At 46.1% G+C, this 22884-nt stretch overlaps 1 protein-coding gene across 3 annotated transcripts; it reads right to left on the reverse strand.

Annotated features, from left to right (window-relative positions):
• Positions 1-6594: 6594 nt before the first annotated feature.
• PPP1R3F (protein phosphatase 1 regulatory subunit 3F) lies at positions 6595-22849 on the reverse strand (the record flags this gene model as incomplete). 3 transcript variants are annotated; one of them, XM_079765830.1, is made up of 4 exons in its annotated part: positions 6595-8318; positions 11209-11288; positions 11512-11567; positions 21843-22849. In XM_079765830.1, 4 exons carry the CDS (start codon positions 22847-22849, stop codon positions 7044-7046), a joined length of 2418 nt encoding a protein of 805 aa, XP_079621956.1. In that variant the 3' UTR covers positions 6595-7043. The 3 variants fall into 3 exon arrangements, with proteins under 3 accessions (XP_079621956.1, XP_079621955.1, XP_079621957.1); XM_079765829.1 differs by having other exon boundaries at positions 11209-11291; XM_079765831.1 differs by lacking the exon at positions 21843-22849 and adding an exon at positions 12325-13649 and having other exon boundaries at positions 11209-11291.
• Between the last annotated feature and the right edge of the window lie 35 nt (positions 22850-22884).

Raw genomic sequence — 22884 nt, forward strand, 5'->3', positions numbered from 1 at the left:
ATTATCCAACACTATAATACATACACTTGAGTGAGGTGACAGGGTATCATAGCTGATAGTTATTATAAGAGTTCTGGGAACTGATGACAGCTGACATTGGCACACCTGGGTTTTCTATTTGTAGTTTTTAATATATTCTAGGTTTGAGCTTTTCATCACTCATGTTTCAATTATCTTCTCCCAACTTGTGTCCCAATTGCGGTCTTCACTCTTTATGGTGTTCTTTAATCAATAGACATTTTTAATTTAATTAAATGTCTTACAATTTTCATTTATGATTAGTGTTTTTGTGTCTTAAGAAAAACTTTTCTACCATGAGTATATGAAGGTATTCTTCTCTACTAAATTATTAAAGTTCTCTAGGTTTTGAATCCACCTAGAATTATTTTTGTGATGTTGTGAGGTAGGGATACAATTTCATATGATTTCAATATGGATAACCAATGCTCCATTTACTTAAAGTCCAACTATGCCCCTCTGGTCTCACAGTACCTCCTTGGCTACCTATTCTGTGTCTCCATAAGAATGGGTCTCTTTCTGAGACCACTGGTCTTTCACTGGTCTATTTGTCAACCCTTGCAGCAATATTACACCATCTTAATTGCTATACTTTTATAATAAGTATAGGCATCCTGGCTAGTGGGCACTTAGACATAAATATAAGAATTAACTTGTTATAATACATACACAAAAATCTATTTGAATCACGACTGGATTTGCACTGAACTACAAAACAGTTTAAAGGGAACTAACAGTTGAACAACATTGACTCTTCCATTTGATGAACACATTTATTTATTGAGTCCTTTTTAATGTCTTTCAAGGCTTTCTTTTTTTTTTTAGGTTTTCTTTTTTTCCAGAGATCTTGCACCCTAACCGGTTTGGCTCAGTGGATAGAGTGTGGGCCTATGGACTAAAGGGTCACGTGTTCAATTCCGATTGAAGGCTCGATCCCCAGTCCTGGTCGGGGCGGGTGCCAGAGGCAACCAATGGGAGGCAACAAACCAATATGCCTCTCTCACATTGATGTTTCTGTCTCTCACCCTTCCTTCCCCTCTCTCTAAAAAATCAATGGAAAAATATTTCTAGGATTAACCAAGAAAAACACAAAGAGATCTTACTCCCTTTTGTTAATTTCAGTTCATAAATGGTATCTGTATTAAAACTTTTGTGATTAGCATATAAAAGCAATGGATTTTTATTATTTTTTAAAAATATATTTCTTTATTGATTTCAGAGAGCAAGGGAGAAGGAGAGAGAGAGATAGAAACATCAATGATGAGAGAGAATCATTGATCGGCTGCCTCCTGCACGCCCCCTACTGGGGATCGAGCCCACCACCCAGGCATGTGCCCTTGGCTGTAATCGAACCTGGGACCCTTCAGTCTGCAGGCTGACGCTCTATCCACTGAAACAAGCTGGCTAGGGCAGCAATGAATTTTTAAATATGGATTTTGTATAAAAAATCTTTCAAAATTCTTGCCCGAGTTGCAGGCTCGATCCCCAGTGTGGGGCATGCAGGAGGCAATGATTCTCATCACTGATGTTTCTATCTTTCTCTCTCTTCCCCTTCCTCTTTGACCAGGAAGTGAATCGTGACCTCCTGATTCATAGCTCGATGCTCAACCACTGAGCCACACAGGCCGAGCAATAAAAAAATTTTTTTAATCTTTTAAAATTCTTAATAACGCTAATAATTTATCCATGGATTATTTTGGATTTCCTACAACACAATGGTATCATCTACAAATAATGACAATTCTGTTCATTTCCAATCATTAAATATTTTTTATATCTTTATTGATTTCAGAGAGGAAGGGAGAGGGAGAGAGAGATGATGAGAGAGAATCATTGATCAGTGCCTTCTCCCTGATTGGGGATTGAGCCCAAAACTTGGGCATATGCCCTGACCAGGAATCGAACTGTGACCTCCTGGTTCCTAGGTCAGCACTCAATCACTGAGCCACCACAGCTGGGCCATTAAATATTTTTAATATATATATTTTTTTTATTTCAGAGAGAACGGGAGAGAAACATCAATGATGAGAGAAAATCATTGGTTGGCTGCCTCCTGCACACCCCCTACTGAGGATCGAACCTGCAACCCAGGCATGTGCTCTTGACCGGAATCAAACCCAGGACCCTTCAGTCTGCAGGTTGATGCTCTATCCACTGAGCCAAACTAGCTAGGGCAAACATTTTCTTTTTGACTTAATGTTCTTGGTAGGACCTCCAGTACAATGCTGAGTAAAAATGGTGACAGCAGGCATGCTTGCTACATTCCAAAGGTCAAAGCTCTTAACATTTCACTTCTAAGTATGTTGTTTATTGTAAATCTTTGTAGGTACCCTTTATGTTAAATAAGTTTATTCAATGAACTTGCTAAGTCAGATTTTATCTAACTCTCTACATCAAACATGTCAAACTCGCGGCCCGTGGGCCACATGTGGCCCACAATGAATATTTTTTGCGGCCCAGCCAATATAACGGTATGTAAGAAACGTTTTAATAAAAATTTCATAGCTTAATTTTTACAATATTCTGTTATACATAATTATTAATAATGAACTACAACGTTCGCTAATGACTGATTACTATAATTGTGTTGCATTCATTTCCTTTACCTGCCTTACGTGCAGGCGCACCATTTCTCTCCACTAATACTAACAGTGAATATATTAGCAGCCAATTGCCATGTCATTAGTCTTGTACTGACTTGTGTGGTGTGCGCAACAGGAAATATTTTGCTTTCAGAGAACAAGAAAAATAGGTTTATTTGCGTTATGCTTATTGATTTGTGCAGTTATTCCGTGTTTGGTAAGTTAATATTCAAGAAAAAATATTTTTATTAAAATGTTCTATTTTATGTTAACGATGGCTCATTTATTTCAGCCCTTTGTATTCAGCATGTCTCTATCGAAATAAACCTATGTTTCTGTGAAAATTGAAGCTTTTGGTTTTTTGCGGCCCACATAAACTTCAACCTTGGTTATTTGGCCCGTGTTAGCCTTTGAGTTTGACACGCTTACTCTACATCTATTAAGATAATTGTGTTTTTTCTTGTTTAATTTGCTAATGGAGCAAATTATGCTGATTAAATTCAAATGTTAAATCACAGTGCAGTTTTGGAATAAATCCAACTTGGTCATATTATACTTTTTTAATATACAAATGGTCCCCGACTTATGATGGTTCAACTTAAAACTTTTTTGATTTTATGATGATGCGAAAGCAATACACATTCAGTAGAAACCATGTTCAGATTTTGAATTTTGATCTTTCCCCAGGCTAGCAATATGCAGTATGATACTCTCTTGTGATGCTGGGCAGCAGTGAGCCAAAGCTCCCAGTCAGCTACAAAATGACAAGAATAAACAACCAATACTATACATTGTTTTGTGTTACCATCATTTTTTGGATATTGTGTTTTGTGTTTTAACATCCCATCATGTCTACAAAACACCCATCTGTGTCTTCTGCTTCTGGTGAGAAGAGGAAGGCAATTACTCAAGATAATTGCCCAACTGTATAGGCTAATATACACTGAGTGGCCAGATTATTATGATCTCTGAACGCATAATAATCTGGCCATTCAGTGTATATCCTATATAATAAAAGGCTAATATGCAAATTGTCCCCTCGACCAGGAGTTCGACCAGCAGGCAGGCTGGCAAACCGCCTATGTCCCCTCCCCCTGGCCAGGCTGGCTAGACCCTACCCATGCACGAATTCATGCACTGGGCCTCTCTCTAATATATATATATATATATATATATATATATATATATATATATATATATATATATCACACACACTAGAGGCCTATTCTTGCACGAATCTTCGTGCAAGAATAGGCCTTCCTTCCCCTGGCTGCCAGCACGGCCTCCACTCCGGCCAGATGTGTCCATTTGCATATTCCCTCTTTATTGGCTGTGGGTGCTGCCATCTCTGTTGCGGAGTTGTGGTCAATTTGCATATTCTGTCTTTATTATATAGGATATATATATGCTGAGTGGCCAGATTATTATGTGTTCCAGGCACATTTAATGTAGGGTAGATTAAACTGTGATGTTTGGTAGGGTAGGTGTATTAAACACATTTTCAACTTACAACACTTTCAACTTATGATGGGTATATTGGGAAGGAACCCTATAATAAGTAAAAGAGCATCTGTATTGGACTTTGGTAGTGCTATAGACTGAATATTTCTGTCCCTTCAAAATTCATATTTTAAAACCTAATCCCCAATGTGATGGTATTAGGAGGTGAAGTCTTTGGGAGGTGATTAGGTCATGAGGGTGGAGCCCTCATGAATGGGATTAGTGTCTTTATAAAAGAGACTCCAGAGATTGATTTCATCCTCTCTTTCTGTAAGGACACAGTGAGAAGACAGCTGTCTGTGAACCAACAAGTTGGCCCTCACAATACACCAAAACTGCTGGCACCTTGATCTTGACTTCCCAGCCTTAGGAAGTGTGAGAAATAAATGTTGTTTATTAGCCACCTAGCCAACCTGAACAGACTAAGACGGAATTACCACTTTGTTTAAAATATCTGCATCTATTTTCTTGAGATTGTTCTGTAATATTTGTTTTTCACTCATCAGGTTTTAGTATCAAGGTTATAAAATAATTAGGAATGCTCCCTCTTTTTCTACACTCTGGAATTGCTTTTGTTCTTTGTGGGCTTTTTAAAATATATTTTTATTGATTTCAGAGAGGAAGGGAGAGAGATAGAAACATTAATGAAGACGGAGAACCATTGACTGGCTGCCTCCTGCATGCCCCACACTGGGGATCGAGCCGGCAACCCAGGCATGTGCCCTGACTGGGAATCAAACCGTGACCTCCTGGTTCCTAGGTCAATAATAAACCACTGAGCCATACCAGGTGGGCTGCAATTGCTTTGTAAAATTGGAATTACTTATTCCTTGAGTGTTTCACCAGTGAACCCATCTGAGCCCAGAGTTTCTGTGTAGAAAGATCTTTGTCTACAGGTTCTGTTACTTAATAGGGCTACCAAGAGTTTCCTTTTTGAGACAGTTTTTAAAAGATATGTGTCTGTAGTAATTTGTCCATTTTATCTAATTGTTCAATGTAATTGGCATAAAGTTGCCTTTTTGAACATTGATCAAATTACCACATTAATGGAAGGACACTAACACATGTCTGGATTTTGATATTTGACAAAGAATATCCTCATTGATAATGGGTGTGCTGATTTGTTTTCACTAGCTGTGTTCCACTTCCAGACCTCTTCAATGCCATTCCTTCTGACTGGACTGTCCTCTCTTCCCCTTTATTACCTGGTGGATTCTTTCTCAATTTTTAAAATTCAATTCAGGCACCGTGTTCTCTAAGGCTCCCAGAGTCCCCACACTAGGCTAAACATCTATCCTGTAGCCTCCACAGCCCACTTTACCCATCATTGTTAATGGACTAACCACACTCCACTGAAATTCTTTCTCTGTGCCTGTCTTCCCTGTACACTGTGAGCTCCTTCATCTGTCTTCAGTGCAGAGCAGTGGTGGCCAGTCAACACTTATGGAACTGAACTGAGCTTATAACCAATGAATGACCAAATAAGTTCTCTAGCCACCTGTCTATATTTCCCCACATGCATTAGCTTGTTCATTTATTTCATTGAGCATCTACTATGTGCCAAGAACTGTTCTAGAAGAATGGCTGGTGAGCAAAGGGGAAAAATTGGCGAATGTGGTGTCCTGGAAACCAAATGAAGAAAGGATTTCCAAGGTTGAGATGATCAACTGTGTCAAACGCTGCCAGTAGGTCAAGTAAGATGAGGTCTGAAACTGGACCATTGACATAACAACCAGTGAACGGCACTTTTGCTGAAGTACTTGGGCAAAAAGTCTGATTGGGGCAGTTTCAGAAAAGCCCTGGAGCCCCGGAGGAGAATAACTAAAGAAAAGCTAGTATAAAGTTTTGCTGTGAAGGAAAGTAAATAAATATATGGTGTTTTATTTTGCTCTGCAGAGTTTTTAAATTGCATGTTGTAAATATATCTAGCCATTGTTTCAAAGCTTCTGCGTTTCCTGTTTTGAGTTAGAAATACAATGTCTGTGGACAGCAACTCTGGTATGAATTTTTCACAGTACATTAACTCCTTTGTCCTTTCTGAAGCCTTCCCAATCTTGGGGACCATAGGGTCTCCCTGCTGGTGTCAAAGGCTGTTTTTTTTAAGTAACTTCAAAATCTTGTGGCTGATTCACAACCAATAGCCCCACATCCACAGCTGACCACATCCACTACTGCAACCACATGTGTGACATCAAACCCTCATGTGGCTGCCACTCTTCCTCCCTCCCTGACAGAATGTGGAAATGACCAAAGGACCTGTCCCCCAAAGACCACCAGACCACATGTATTAGGACAATAGGGTGAGACAACACAGGTCCTCAACGGCATGTTGAAGCAGAAGCAGCAGCAGCAGGCATGACCACGCCTCACATTCCACATGCCACTCCCCACTATGACACTCCCATATGATCACCTTGCACACTCATTCCCGAACAGGAGAACACTGCACAGCAAGACACATCATTTCTCATAGAGCTCTATTGTGGCATATAATAATAGGTACTCTATATAAATTAAATTAAAAATAAAGCTCCAGCAGGTTGCACAGGTTGGCTGTTAATAAATATATCTCTGGGTAATTGTGCCCCAAGACCAGCTCACGACCACTCTCCCTCATCCAGAGAATTATACAAAAATAAATACAGGCTCAGGGGGGTGGGAGGGGGAAAGGAGGACATGCCCACTGCCATTCTGCAAGTTCTCATTTCCGCTATCCACCCGTCCCCTGTTCCTCTCCACTGGTATCACCACAGGAGCCCTGTGCTGACTGGAGAGCTCAGGGACGGGAGGCCTCTCTGCAGTCAAGCATTCTCAGAAGTAAAGGGTCCACTCACTGTACAGGCCACACATCCCATCTGAACCCTCTGGGGACGGTGTAGGGGCTGCCCCTCCCCAGACCCCAGAGAGGGGGACACTTGTTATTGCTGGTCCCACAAGCAGCTCCTACGAGAACCAGACCAGAGAGAGGCACAGCGCAAGCACCAGGAGGGACATACCACTGTTCAGAGCCACAGGGACCACTACCAGGCCAGCCAGGACCCCCAGAGTCTGGGTCAAGGGCCCCCAGAGCTGGGGAGACAAAACACACACACATTCTGCAGGGGCTGCTAAGGTGGGAGACCTCTTTGGGGACTCAAGGTTTAGGCCTGAACCCTCTTCATCCTGGAAACTCACATGGCACCTGGCCAGGCTGGAAGGACAGATTTCAGCCCCTGAAATGCCAAGGAGGGTGAGATTTTGACCCTGCGGGCCTGAAACAGCTGGCTCCTTGCCAGACACCGAAACCAAGCTGTCTGCCCATTCAGTGGACTCCATCCGGGCTTCTGTCCCTCCTGGGAACCCAGGCACCCCAGATATCACCCTATTCATGTGCAAAGAGTCAGTGTCCTTGCGCACCCCCTTCTCTGGCGCCCCATTGAACTGCCCCTCTGGACCCAGAACCACAGGGCTGTCACATGCCAAGCCCCCTGCCCATGGGAGCCACACATCTCCCATAGTGGCTACCACAGAATGGGCCCCAGAGAGGATTTCTGGAGGCGATTCCTTGGGGGTGCCCCCTTCTGGACTGGAGGGTATCGTGGAGAGCCCATCTTCGCCCTCCCCCTCCTCATCAGGGTCCTCAGTGTCCTTGATAAGCTCCACACCACGCCCCAGCCGGGCATAGTGCAGTGTGATCTCTTCCGCCAGGGCACTGTTCAGGGCCCGCTCAGGGCCAGGCCACTTCAAGATCAGGTCGCGGTCCGTGAATATGCCCAGGGGATGGCTAGGAGACACCCCCCCATCTGTGGAGCCCTCCCCGCCATTTCCCGCCCCACCTGCAGCCACAGCAGCCCGAAGGCGGCTCAGGTGGGACAGGTAGAGCTGCTCCAGCTCCTGGTCAATGGAGTCCTCGCTGAGCAGCTCCTCCAACCCACTCATGGCCTCCAAACCCCTGGGGGGCTCGTCCATAATAGCCCCTACCATGGGCTCCTTTCGGCCCCCTCCATTCTCGCTGGATACTTCCCACGCAGCCTGTTCCAGGAGAGGCCCAGCTGCCCCATCACTTGCATCAGGCCCTGAGGCCTGGTCCCTGGGTGAGCCACCCAGGCCACAGAGAAAGGAGGAGGGGGGGATCCTGATGGCTGGTGTCTGGTGGACCTCTGTGAAAGCCACAGATGCACTGTTGCTGGGGATGTCACCTTCCTCTGTGAGTCTGCCAGTCACTGTAACTTCAGAAACCTGGGGTGGGGGAGAAATGGAAGGAAATGAAGTAGAGGAGGGGATGGAACAAGCAGTGAAAACTGGTAACAGCCCACACCCAGACCCACAGGTACTTCTAAATAAAAACTCCTTAAAGGGCCTTCTATAATTCTCTAAATTCCAGACTATGTCATTTATTAAAATAACAAAATCAGATGAAGTAAAGGAGGCTTCCTCCAGATCATATAGCTGAAGTGAATACTGCTGGTTGGCCTCCAAAACATATCCAGAACATTCACATGAATGTTTGTAATTTTTCTTTAAAAAATTATTTCCTAGCTCTATCTTTTGACAAGGCCTAGAAACAATGACCAATCTAGTAGCAACGGGCATACCTAGTCCCCAGATCTATTTTTTTAAAAATATATTTTATTGATTTTTTTACAGAGAGGAAGAGAGAGAGATAGAGTTAGAAACATCGAGAAGAGAGAAACATCTATCAGCTGCCTCCTGCACACCCCCTACTGGGGATGTGCCCGCAACCAAGGTACATGCCCTTGACCGAAATCGAACCTGGGACCTTTCAGTCCGCAGGCTGACGCTCTATCCACTGAGCCAAACCGGTTTCGGCTAGTCCCCAGATCTAAATAGCATTCTCCACTAAAAGGAATTAGGGCTCCTTAAATAAATGGCTATTTCCAGGTTTGGGGCAGGTAAAGTCCCATAATGTGAAGAAGTGCTCAAAGAATGACGGGTATGTGTCAAAAGGACTGTGGCACCAATCTAAATAAGCTTCCACTGGCCAGCGGCAGTTCAATGTAAGCATCAAAAAAATAATAATAATAAGGGCAATGGATTGAAACTCATCAAATATGTTTAAAATTCATGAGTTAATAATGATATACCAAAACCAAAAATCCTTTATTTTGTCACCTTTGAAGAAGTTGATTTCTTCTGAAAATTGGTAAATAAGAAGGGAAAAATCAAGTATTTATATAGCTTTTTTAATACAAACTATATACCTTCACATTATACACTGTCAAGGTAGCCAGACAGTTGATGTGAGAAAGTTTTTCCTTAGAAAAAAATTCTGGCCAATAAACAAAGGGGAAATAAGAGAATTAAACAGAATCAATTCTATTTAAATTACTTTAATAATAATATATTTGTATTTAATAAATTAATTTAATAAAAGTAATAGTTTAGCCCTAGCCAATTTGGCTCAGTAGATAGAGTGTCGGCCTGTGGACTGAAGGGTCCTGGTTTTGATTCCAGTCAAGGGCACATGCCCGGGTTGTAGGCTCAATCCCCAGTGGGGGTTGTGCAGGAGGCACCCGATCAATGATTCTCTCTTATCATTGATGTTTCTATCTCTCCCTCTCCCTCTCCCTTCCTCTCTGAAATCAATAAAAATATATATTTTTAAAAGTAATAGTTTAATAAATTGATTAAATTTAATAGATCCAAATAATTACATAGAATTAATAAATTAATAACAATTGAGTAAAAGCCCAACCGGTGTTGCTCAGTGGTTGAGCATCTACCTAAAAATTGAGTAAGAACTGTATTTCCACATGGATGCAATCAGCCAAATCCATGCTGTGAGAAATTCTACAGGACAAACAAGGTTTCTTGAACAAATTGCAACAAAAGTGAGGGAGATTTAAAAATCTAAAAGGATCCATCAACCAAATGCAATGTGTTGACCTTTTTGGATCCTAAAAACTTATGAGCTAAGGAAATTTGAACATTAACCAAATATTCAATGACACTAAGGAGCTGTTGTTAATTTTCTGAAGTGTGATGATGGCACTGTGTATTTTTAAGAGTTATTAATTTTATGAGATACAAACTGAAGTATTTATGGATGGGATAATGTCTAGATTTCCCCCCAAAATAATTCCACAGAGAATAGGAGGGGAGGGAAGAGGTGGGGTGTAAAAAAGTAGGAATGGACATGTGTTGAAGTTTGTTGAAGCTGGGTAATGGGTATATGTGGGTTCATTATACTAGTCTCTACTTATACTTGAAAAAAGTTATAATAAAAAGTTAACACACACATTAACAGACATCTCCAGAGTTTCTCCACCCCGCTGTCAGCACCGCCATCGCTCACCTGGACCACTGCAGTTGCCTCCTCTTCACAGTCCCCCTGCTTCTGCCTCACCCCTACAGTCTATTTCCCTCACAGCAGCCAGAGGGAGCCTGTTAAATCCTAGGTCAGGTCATGGCCCTTCTCAGCTGGTGACCCTCCATGGCCCATGAGGCCCTATACAATCTGTCCCTGTCAGCTCTCCAACCTCACCTCCCCCTGCTCCTCCTCATTCACTGTTCCTCGCTGTTCCTCACACACATTAGTCATTGCCCTGCTCTAGGACTTTGCACTTGCCTGGGATGTCCTTCCCTAGTTATCCACGTGGCTCACTCTCACCTTCTTCACATCTTTGCTCAAATCTCACTTCCCTAGCCACTCTAAAATCTAAAGTTGCAAACTTGTCCCCTCCCTGTCCCGTTCTCTCTCTCTCCCTCCCTTCCTTCCTCCTTTCCTCTCTCTCTCTCCTTATCCCTTTTTTTCCCCTTAGCACTCATCCTATCTCATCATCCAAAACACTATATATTTATCTATTATTCTGTTATGTCTCACACCACTAAAATGTAAGTAAGCCCCAGGAAGACATCATTGCTGGTCACTACCATATTCCCTAACAGTGCTTTGCACAGACCAAGCATTCAATAAACATTTGCTAAGTTACCGACTGACATTAAGATAAGCCGAGGTAAAAAAAAAAAAAACTGCATTCTACCCCTCCACCATCAGGTTACGATTTGGGGGATCTCCCTCCAACCTAGGGTGGACCCAGAGCAAGTCAGCTCCACCACCCAGCCTCCCATTGGGCTGTCTTCCCAGCAGCTTCCAGGGCCTGCTTACCTGATGTGTCATCTGTGGCCATGGACGGAGAGGAGTGGGAGCCACCAGGGGACCCACTGACTCCTGGACATCAAGATGATCTGCTGGAGAGAAGAAAAGGGCAGCATTGGGGTGAGGCAGGCTTACAAGCAGGCCTGGTTTGGTTAAGAAAATCTGTCCTAGCTAATAGGCAGTTTTGCCTCTGAAGTTTTCTGTGACAGTCTAAGCTAGAGGTGCCTCTTAATTTGTATAGAAAGGAAAGGGGGAGGAAGGAAAAAAAATGACAATATAAGCTAAAACTCCTACCACCTGCCAATTGCTTACCCACAGCAGGGGTATTATCATCCGAGCTCTTCATCCTCAGCTCTTCCTCGTTAGGCCTGTGGGGCAGAGGAGAGAACACATGGATCTGAGGCCTGAGAAGCCAGTTCTGCCATCCACCAGCCACTTCTGAGCCTCTGTGGTGGCCACCCTCACCTGACAGCTGCTGTTCTCTCTTCTGCTGCCTCCTTCCATCCCCTGATTATAAAAGCCCTACACACTCCATGTAAAAAATTTACAAAATACAGGGAAGCATAAAGCAATAAAAAGTGCCACATTAGCCAGAGGCAACCACCATTACCATTTTGGAAAATTTAATTCCAGACATTCTATGAAAAGTGTTTAGATTTTGCAGATAAAATGTTGCACTGGCTTCGTCCATTTAACAGTAAGAAGCGCCATTCAATACGTCTGTAAACATTTGAAATAGCTGCTTACTACTCTCATCATATGGGCTTGCCATAAGGCATGTACCCATTCCCGTCCTACTGAGCAGCTAGTTGCTTCTTCCATGTTACACTCACAAAGCAGGCTTCAGCAGAAACCGTTGCCTATAGCTTTATGAGCAACTTGGACCATTTCTTTAGGATATCTTCCTAGCTATGCAGAAACCCATCTTTTCCAAGAAAGAGCAGGTGAGGACTAAGGGGCACCGGAAGCAGCAAAAGAGAGAAAGTGACTGGTGACCAGGAGAGAGGTCAGCAAAAAAAGGAAGTAACCTGGGGTCGTAGAGGCCTGGGTCCCACTGCCAACCCTCCTCCCATTGCCCTAACAGCCTAGCAAGGCACCTAACCTCCCTGAGCCTCACCCCCTCACCTTAAAATACAGCACAGGGTATCCAGGATGTGCACACCAAGCACAGGGCAGTCAAGAGAAATGAGGACATCAAGCCAGACGCCAGGCCTGGTACAGAACGGGGGCTGAATCAACCGTAGATGTTTGTTGGTCTTGATCTTCCTTCACCAGGCAAATCGGACCCCAAGGTCTGAGTGGCATAAGCCAGCTGTATTTCAGCCAGTCCCTGCCAGGTGTGAGGTCACAGGGCTCATGGGGAAATCACTGTTCTCATATGAGTATCAAGTGCTTACAGATTAAGGCAGTGAGGGAAGCATTAGCTAAAACATGTACAGAAATCTGACAGGAGCTGAGGCAATTGCTCAGACCTTTCGCTTCCTAGAGGTAATTTGATGATGTTGACATTTCTGAAAATGACTGCAATTTTTTTAAAACACGTAATCAATTACCTTTACAGAAACAGAATATCACTAGCTGACCCAAATACAGTAGTTACTATGGTGTTAGGCACATATAGTATAAATTAAATCCTCACAGCAACCCATGAGATAGGTACGTTTAATCCTCCGAAATAGGCAGTATTATCATCATCTTACAGATGATGAAATAGAAGCTGAGTACATGGCTCAAGGTCAGCAGTGAGGATCAAAACCTCTCAACCAGCAAACTGTTGCTACTTGGGTGAGGTAGACCAGGGTCTTACCCCAACCCCATCTCCAATCCTTTCCAGGAGTAGATCAAGGGAGACGGCAACAATAGACAAAATCCCTACCTCCTCCTTCATTCAGTCTTTTTTTAAAAACCTGCCTTTCACCCACCTATTCATTCCCAGCTTCCCTGCCTTCATGGGACATGTGGCTAGGAAACTACCAGACAGAGAAGTGGCTGCAAAAAACTTTTTATTAGCACCCTAGGGGAAAGCGTGAACCATATATATGGATCTAGAGTCTGGAAGCTCCGGAAGGAATGTGTGTCTTTCTCCAGGAACTAGGGCTCACGTGTCCCGCCAGAGGTCTTTGGATGAGAATACAGTCAAACCTCGGTTCTCAAACGTCTCCCCATCTCAAGCAATTCGTTTCTCAACCCCACAACCCTTTCATGCTGATACCTGTATGATCAGCCATGCATCTCTCAGGCGACAAACAAAGGAGAGAATGCATAAGTATGAGTCAGTTTACCGCTAAACCTCACATTATTAACATCTCAGGAAATTGTGCTGTGAATAATTTTGTGGGTTTTTTTTTTTTTTTGCTTTTGTTGCCGCTTATCATTATTAAATTTTCATTTTTTACTGTTTTTTTCATTTCCTTTTTGTTAAATTTTCATTTACATTTCATGTCCTTTTTGTTTTTCAAGTGTTTATAGGCCCTAACCGGTTTGGCTCAGTGGATAGAGTGTCGGCCTGCGGACTGAAAGGTCTCAGGTTCGATTCCTGGTCAAGGGCATGTACCTTGGTTGCAGGCACATCCCCAGTGGGAGGTGTGCAGGAGGCAGCTGATTGATGTTTCTCTCTCATCGATGTTTCTAACTCTCTATCCCTCTCCCTTCCTCTCTGTGAAAATCAATAAAATATATTTTTAAAAATAAATAAAGTGTTTATAGAACAAGCAGTATATTAAACATGTACTGTATACAAGAAAGGTTAAAACAGGTAATCATTTGGGGGTCTGGAATGGATTAATTCAATTTACATTATTTCTAATGGGGAAAAATGATTCAGTTTTTGAACAGCTTTCTGGAATGAATTAAGTTTGAGAACTGAGGTTCCACTGTACTACAGGGCCTGGAGTGGGTAACGCCAAAAGCCCAGCAATCAACTCCTGCCCATCCCGAATAAGAAAGGGGGCTTGGGAGCAAACGGGCTTGGTCCTGCCAGTGGCTCTAAAATCCAGGTCTTTGGATTTGTGGCCTGACACGACTTCTGAGAACTTCTTTTGCTGGTGTAGTCAGTCCTTCATTAAAGAAAATGTCATCTTCCTAGGATCTTACAAAGCAAGCTTCTTCAAGAAGACCCACAGACAGACAGGAAGGGACAGGAACTAGGCAAGTTGTCCCCTATCATCTGGCCCAGAGCTAACATACACAAAACCAGGCTTGTAAAAGCACTCCAGAGTCCTTAGATGCATGTGAGAGAAGCGGGCGGGGTGGGGGCGGGGGAGAGGGGGAGCAAAGGGGAATTCAGGACACAGACAACCAACAGGAAAATAAATCCACAGTTCAGTTGAAGAAAGGAGAGCAAAAGCAAATACAAAACAAATCCTTCAGCCCCTAGAGCATCTCTTCCATAACTGAGGAGGGTGAGAAGAGGGGCAACATACAGAATTCAGGTCAAACCATTCAGCCAGCCCCACGATCCATGAAGTCAGCAAAAGTATACAGGTCACTCCCTACCTCCAAAATCAGAGATGAAAGCAAAAGTCACATCTATTGTTCACCTCCTCCACCTCAGGCCCTTTTCACTGATAACACCAAGTCATTTGAAAACCTTCACATCTGTCCCTCAAGGCCACACCCTTCCCTTTTTACAAACATGGAAACTGAGGCTCAAGGAACCGTGTCTCTACATTCACTAACTACACACCACACTGATAACATCCAAAGAGGGCTCCATTTTTAATAGTGTTTGAGACTGTGAACTTAAAAAGAAAAAAGGAAAATCTAAATATCCAGAACTGTCTTTCACAGTAAACATTTGAGGGCAGCTATGACTTTAATCAAAAGGCGGCCGGTGAGAGAAATGAAGTGACAGAGCCTCACTAATCAGTAACAGAGAAGAGGGTTCCTAGAAAAATGGAGAGGGAAGAGAATAAGAACAAAACTGTACTTCCAGTGTGCTTACTAATTTTTGAGAAGGAAACCCACTCTTTTGGCACCAGCCCCACAAATGCCACTTGGTGGTCTCCTCAAGGGCAACCGGCAATAGTGGGCTGGAACACACAGGCCTAGGGACATCTTGGACACGCATCCTTTGGCTGCTCTCGAGAACTAGTCAAGACAGAATAGCCTAGAAGGGGCCTGCACGCCAGTCTCCTGGGTGTGAAAATTCTTCCCGCCATCAGGAAATTCAATGGCCACTGACCTCAGATGGCATCCAGAGAAACCAGCGGGGGCGGGGGGAGAGATTTCAGAAAGAGGTGCCATCAGCCCCAGCCTAGGCCAGCCAAGACAGAACAAAAAAAGTGAATCTCCAGGCAGAGTGAGCGAGCGAGCGAGGGCTGACAGCCACCATGGGAAAGAGCAAAGCAGACTTTCAGAGCAGTCACATCGCTGGCATCACCACCGCCCAAGTCCTTCGTGAGCACCCCCACCGCTCATGTTTTCAAAGAACTTGGTCAGCCCAAAGTGGGTCACGCACTGAAACCCAAAAGGGAAACTCAGCAGACCCCAGCTCAACCTGAAGATAAGGCTGACTATCAGGGAGGAGGTGCGGGGGAGGTGGGGCACAGGTGGCTTCAGAATTCAGAAACCTGCCCTGTTATACTTGGAATCTGTCACCCTGAGCCATCTGCTTTCTGAAAAGCACAGGGTTTGAACACGGCTGCGAAAGCCACCAAGTTATGTGGGGCACTGCTCTCTTTCCCAGCTAGTCTGTGTCAGTGTCAACCTGGGACTTGGGGACAATCCAGTGGGGTGGAGAGAGGACAGCAGTTTTTTTTGTGTGCTATGAGCTTCTTTTACAGCAGTAACTTCATTCATCTGGCCGTGACCCAAAGAAACACATTGTACATCATAGTCCAGCACACTGTATGCATATGTAAATATATATACATACATATAACTGAGAAACAACTTACCTTTAGTATGTTGTGATGCACTGATTATTTCCTATACTATTTTTTAAGTGTTGGTTGGAATCCAGTAAATTGATATCACAACTCAACAAAGGGCCATGACATGTCATTTGGAATGAACCCAGTCTGCACCAACCAGCTGTGTTACTGAACCTCTCTATGCCTCAGTTTCTTCATCTGTGAAGAGGGAATAATAGTAATACCTACCTCAGAGAGCTGGACTGAAGAACGATGAGGACATTGTCTATAAAGTGCTTAATAGTAATCCTCTCCACTTTCCCACGGAGGGAAACTGAGGCTTTGAAAAGGAGAGTAACTTGCCCACCATTTCCCAGCTGGTAAAACATGTCACCTCACCTGATACAGCAGTTAAAAACTGGGCCACTAGAGCAGGACTGCCCCATTCTGCCACTTTTCGTAGCATGTAGCCTTAGCTATGACTTCCTACCAGTTTTCTGTGGATGAAAAGAGGTCCACTTTCACACTAAGTTCTCACCCTCCCAACAACTAAGATGACCCCTGACCCATTTTGTTTCAACTAGGACTGATCTGGTTTCCCCTAAGGCTGCCAACTCGATAAGTAGATTGGGCTCCCATCCTTTCAGCTACAGATGCGCCTGAAAATTAATTGAGGCCCTACTGTGCACCCGCCCAGTGACAGATCCTGGAGACACGATGGTGAGCAAACCCCACTAGGAAGCTTACAATTTACTGTGAAGACATAAAAAAAAACTCACACTCATTCTTTCAACAAACATTTATTGAGCACCTGTTAAGTGCCAGGCACCGTGGCAGGCCCTGCAGGAATACAGAAGTAAATAAAAGCAGACCATGTCCCTACCCCTCATGGAGCTTACAGTCTAGCAGGGCAGAGAGGGTCATCCAATAATCCCCGAATGAAGGTCTAACCACAAACTGAGGTCATTTCCTTCAGAAAAGGAAAGAATGTGCTAGAACAAGGGGACCCTGGCCCAGACTACAGGTCAGGGAGAGCTTAGGATGTTTAGAAGGAAAACAAGCAAGGGAGGGGAGAAGAGTGAGAAACTGCTCAGAGCACTGTGCGGGAAGTAATGGATTCAATCTCGAACAAGGGGAGTTTGCGGCATCTTTGGGACATCAGGTAAGTGGAGACACCAAGTGTGAACATATGAGGCTAAAAGAAAGGGCAAGGACAAAGAGAAGCGCCAGGGAGTTAAGAGGAAAAGCATCCAAGGCAAGGGAAGAAAGTGTTCTAAGTAGGAGTGCTCAACCACTTCAAGAAAACCAAAAACCCACCTACGGAATCTGATAGATGCAGGGGGGCAAAGAACGTGGGAAAACAAGTGCAAGCAACTCTTTAGAGGGGGGTCGGCAATGAAGGGGAGCGTGATTTAGGTACTGGCCAGCAGCAGTGTGGACAGAGGTGGGATCAAAGGACATATTAAGACAGTAGAGATACTGGCATGTGTAACAGCTGATAGAGGACCAGGTGAGGAGAGCAGTGAAAAGCTGCTGGGAGAGAAAGAGAAACTGATTATGTCAGGTTCTGGAGCAAATGGAAGAAAACGGAACCCAGAGCATGAGTGCAAGAACTGGCCTGAGGGAAGATAGGACCCCCTCCTCCCCCATAACACAAAAGAGAGAAGTCAGAGCGCAGGCATGGGGAGTTCCAGTCTTATGGCTTCTATTTGGTTTTTTGAAGCAGGAAGTAAAGTCTCAAGGTAAAGAATTTGAAAGAATCACATCAGGGAGGAGACAAAAATGGATCCGAACAATAGCACTGCCAGGCAGGGTGGGAAATGATCCTGAATTTGTGATGATGCTCATCTGCTCCACTATACAACATTCCCTAACAGGGCTTGCCTGCTTGGCTGATGGGTGCTATGGGAAAACCAGGGCCTGAAGAAGTTGGAACGAACAGGCTTTCCGGAGGAAGCACTCTTAGAACTGAAGTATCAAAACGAGGAGACTGCAAGGGGCACAGCACCAACATTCCTGGTGATGGAAACAGGATGGGCAGAGGCCCTGAGGCAGGAAGGGGCAAGGCACCTTGGGAAAACCATGGCGATAGCTCAGAAGGCAGAGGACGGTATGAGGTGAGACTAGTGGCCACGGAGGCCAGACTGGGGGAGAGGGCAGGGGATGCCTGAAGGCCACGCTTAGGCTTCCTTGGTCTCTGTTTTTAAGAGGAATAGGATAGCTCCTAAGGGTGTTAAATCAAGGTGGACCAGGAGGGCTCCTCTCCACACCAGCCCTGGGACGTTGGACTCTGGGAACCTCAGTTTGCTCATCTGGGAAAAGGGGATAAAACAGTCTATCTCGCCAGGAACGTTGAAAGGATTAGATGACACTGCATGCAAATAGCCAAGTGCATAGACCTCGGCCAGGTTTCAAATGACAAGCCCTCTGGACCTGTCCCTTTCCACCCGGTTCCACCGCCAGCCCTCTGACATCTCGGTGCCAGTCTGTGTCTTTTTCCCTGTTTGAAACTAGCACTGTGCCCAGCACATAGTAGGCCTTCAATAAATGCTTGCTGATGGATCATCTCTAAGCCTACGGTTTATCAAAAGCCTGATCTAGCAACTCAGGGAATGCAGCCTTTTTCAGTTTCTAAGTGGTATCCCTTTGGCTACCATCGATTTTTCCCATGCTTGCACCAGATGTGGCTGCACCCGGTGCACAGTGGGCCTACAGCCAACACTGCCTGAATGGAAAGACCTATACAACAGGGACCCAGCAGGTTAAGGCTACCTCCTGAGATCCTCCATCATTTCCAAGAGGGCTGGGTCTCAGGGGGCAGCTGTTCTTCAACAGCGCTCCAAGTCACCGGCAGCACACAGGTTTTAAAACAATAATAAGTTGAAATGTACTCGCCAAGAAAACCACCAACCTAAAAAGAAAATCTTATCGCTGATCTTGCAATGAGCACCAACCTCCCCTTTGCAAGAGCTAAGATCAAAAGATAAAGAAGCTATCAAAAAGCCATCTGCCCACTTAAAATAATATCACAAGTCATGTTAGGAACCACAGACCTGGGGCCAGATATCAAAACAATTGTCTGAACGGGCTGCTTCAATTTCTCCTTAAAACCACCCATGTATTTTAAAAGAAAAACACCTTCTCCACCCACATTGGCCCTGCAAGCTTCTGATTTCTCTGTTCCCTTCTTTCACACTCTAAAATGAGCAAACTCCATTTATCCAAACTGTTGCGTCTTACAGACCGGCTCCCACGACAGCCGGCTGGAATGACGTCTTAGGAAAAGGTGATTCTGGGACACAAATAGCTCAATATCTTGGATCTGGATGATGGCTACATAAGGGCATAGATAGGTAAAAATCCATTGAGCCCTGTACTTAAGATCAGTCCACTTTATGTAGCTATCACTCAATAAAGAAAAGAAAAAAAAGGAAGAGCAAAGCATAAATAACATACTGGAGCAAAATTCAGAATTTGTCCTGAATCTTATCAGGCCTTCAAGAAGGAGCTATTTAAAAAAATTGCTCCTATGCCCTGGCCAGTGTGGCTGGCTCAGTTGGTTGAGCATCGTCCATGCACCGAAAGGTTGTTCATTTGATTCCTGGTCTGGGCACATGCCTGGGTTGCAGGCTCAATCCCCAGGGGGCTGGGGGGGGGGGGGGACATGCAGGAGGCAGCCAATCAATGTTACATCAATGTTTCTCTCTTCTCCCTTTCTCTCACTCTAAAAATCAATAAACGATTCTTTTAAAAAATAATAAACTTCCCCTAGCATCTCCTCCTTGGTCCTGTCACTCACTGAGCGAACTTGAGCAAGCGGGCTTACTCCCTGAGCTACCTCTTTCCCCCTCTATTAAATGGGGATCATCAGAGCACCTCTAGCACACAGCATGCATGCACAGCAGGACTCAGGAGAGAACAGACTCGAAGCTCTTAGCACAGATATCAGAACATGCCAGCCACTGTTATCTTTTGCAGCTACCACCATGCTTCGGTTACCTTACCCATGTTTGCTGCGTCCAATCCAACCACACAAAGTGACTGTCATTCCCCTTAAGCAGATGAGAAAACTGAGGCAAGGTCACACAGCTGGCGACAGGCAGGAGCAGCGTTTGGGAAGAGAATCCACAGAACTGTATGGGTGACTCCCTAAGTACTAACACTGGCTAACACCTATATGGCACTGCTATGAGCCAGGCTAGGGGCTGAGGGCTTTTGCTCGTCTCCTCTGAAGTAGGTATTATGATTATCTGTTTAACAGATGAGGGTACTGAGGCATAATGCAGTTGGCCAAGGTTACAAGGCCAATATAGATGGCAGATCTGGGACCTGAACCTAGGCACTTGATGCCAGAATCCACGCTCTTCACACTGTAAAGAAAGCCATGTTGCCTGCCCCCTTAGACTAAGCCTCAGGTTACTATGGGGCTCACAGGTCAGTAAGTGGGTGCCTGCCTGCTGGCTCAAGTCCCCAAGGCACATCTGCCCACCAACTGAGTTAGGCCATTCTGAACCACTCGCGGCCTAAGGCCTGGCCAGGATCACAAACATCTTGCCACAGCCAGAGGCTTCTGATCCAACATATACAAGGTCCAAAAAGCCCTTTCCCATTCCCATTCCCAGTCCTCTCGCGACCAGGGAAATGTGTTTCCCATGCATGGAGAATCTGCCTATGCCATACTAGACTGAGGTGAGCCCCAAAAAGAATCAGGCCCATCTGCTACCCTTGAAAAACTAAGCTGACAGAAAAAAAAAAACCTAGGAGAATCTTGTCTCGGGGCCTCCTGGGGTTCACTGGTTCTTTCTCCCGGGCCCTGAATAGTCACAGGTGTTATGGCAAAAACACAGGACAAGAGCTTCAGGTACAGGCCCGTCTGATTCTGCCTCTGCCAGAGCCATTGCTTCCCTGTGAGAGCATGGGGTCGGCCACTCACCCCTGCAGACCTCAGACTAGTAGAGCATAACAGTAAAGAGAGTGCACAGGCTTCAAGGTTAGTCATGGCCAAAATGGAGAAGCCAGGCGCCATCACTTCCTTAACCAATTGCTCAGCTCTGGAACTCTGGTTCCCTGCTCTGTCAAATAGGGATCAGCTTCCCCACCCCCCACCCCCCACACTACCATGTCACTGCAGTTCTCTCCACTCTAACACTGCCTATCCTTCCCACCAAGCTCATTCCCACCTCAGGACTTTTGCACTTGCTGTCCTCTCTGCCTAGAACACCTCTGCTCCCATACGTGGGCGTAACCGCCCCTCTTGATCATCCAGGACTCAGTTTAAATGGCACCTCCTCATTCAAGTCCTCCCTGTTTCCTTTTCTACAAACTCTCTTCCTCCATATCTCCGCATAATTCTACTTAACATCATCCAGGACTCAGCTCCTCAAAGGCCTTCTTCCCTGAACACCCTGGCTAAACCAGATATTCCCTCCCAAACTTTCTCCCCTTACTCAATTTTACTTTCCCCTCAACAGCTCCCTATGTTTCTCATCTGCTCATTTGTTGTTTTTTCCCAACTGTCTCCCATAGGAGCCTGTATGATCCTTGAGGGCAGGAAAGATGTCTGTCTTGTTGAGGGCTTTACAGTAGAATTCAATGAATGAATGACTAAAACCCCAGTAACGCAGAGCCTAGCACATGTTTGGCCTCCATTACTCTTTGGCTAACTGACTGAATGTGCCCTCCTCCCTGTCCTGGAGAGCAGGCCTGAGGGCTTCCTGGATCAGGATGCTTGTCCTCCATCCTAGACACAGCCCTGCGTTGGTTGGCGGAGGCGGCGCTGGCAGACATTACCTGCGCCTCACCGGCTTCATGCAGCTCTTCAGCTGCCTGGCCTCAGCCTCCACGGTACCCTGGCACTCGGGCTGTGGCTCCAGCTGCGGCAGCTGCTGCTGCTGGGGCAGCCCTTCAGCGTCAGTGGGTGAGGGAGCGGGTGAGATCCGGAGCAGAACCGTGTAGTTGCGGCCGTGGTTGTTGGCCCAGAAAATGCCCTCGGGGGTCTCATAGCGCACCACGAAGTCCAGGCGCGCCCCATCGCCCGCGCCCTCCGCAAAGGGCAGCTGGAAGGCAAAGCGGTCAGTGCGGCCACCGTCGTCGGGCGAGGAGGCGTACACCTGGCCGGACACCAGGCCAAGGCCTGGATCCAGGAGGGGGTCTCCGGCTCCTGGTCCTCCCGTTCCTGCCACGGGCGGGCTGCGCGGGACGTAGCGCGCTGGGTGGTCGCAGAAGGAAGCCCAGCCGTCGTGTGAGGCCCGCACGTGCACCGCCTTCTCGAAGGAGCGGTTCAGCACGCGCACCAACCCGCGCAACACCGGCGGGCGCCCCCCAGGCACCCACACCCCGGAACCCCCGGGGACCGCTCCGGGAGGCGGCAGCAGCGCCTCCAGCTCCACCATGACGCGCCCCAAGCGCTCCAGACGGCCCAGCGCAGGCGGCAGCGAAAATGTGGGCACCACGTAAAACCCCCCGCCGGCGGGGACGGGGCACAGTGGCGAGGGCTCCGGGCAAGCCTCCTCTTCCTCCTCCTCCTCCCCTTCATCCCCATCCTCGCCATCGTCGTCCTCGTCGGCCCCGCCGCCGTCGCCATCTTGCCCGGCCACCTCCGCCATCTTGCCCGCCCCGGGCCCGCCCCACGGCCGGTAGCAGCGCAGCTGCGCCAGCGGCAGCCCCAGGGCCTCGTCGGCAAACAGCACCCTCCGCGGGGCCGCCGCTGCCTCGACAGAGGTGCGGGGCTCACCCGCGGCCGGCGAGGGGGGCGCAGGAGGCCGCAGCGGGGGCTCCACAGGGGCCGTGCGCGCCATATCGGCGGCGGCACCGACGGCACCGGCGGCGGGAC

This window comes from Cnephaeus nilssonii (genome assembly GCF_951640355.1).
Source record: "Cnephaeus nilssonii genome assembly, chromosome: X".
NCBI classification, from domain to species: domain Eukaryota; kingdom Metazoa; phylum Chordata; class Mammalia; order Chiroptera; family Vespertilionidae; genus Cnephaeus; species Cnephaeus nilssonii.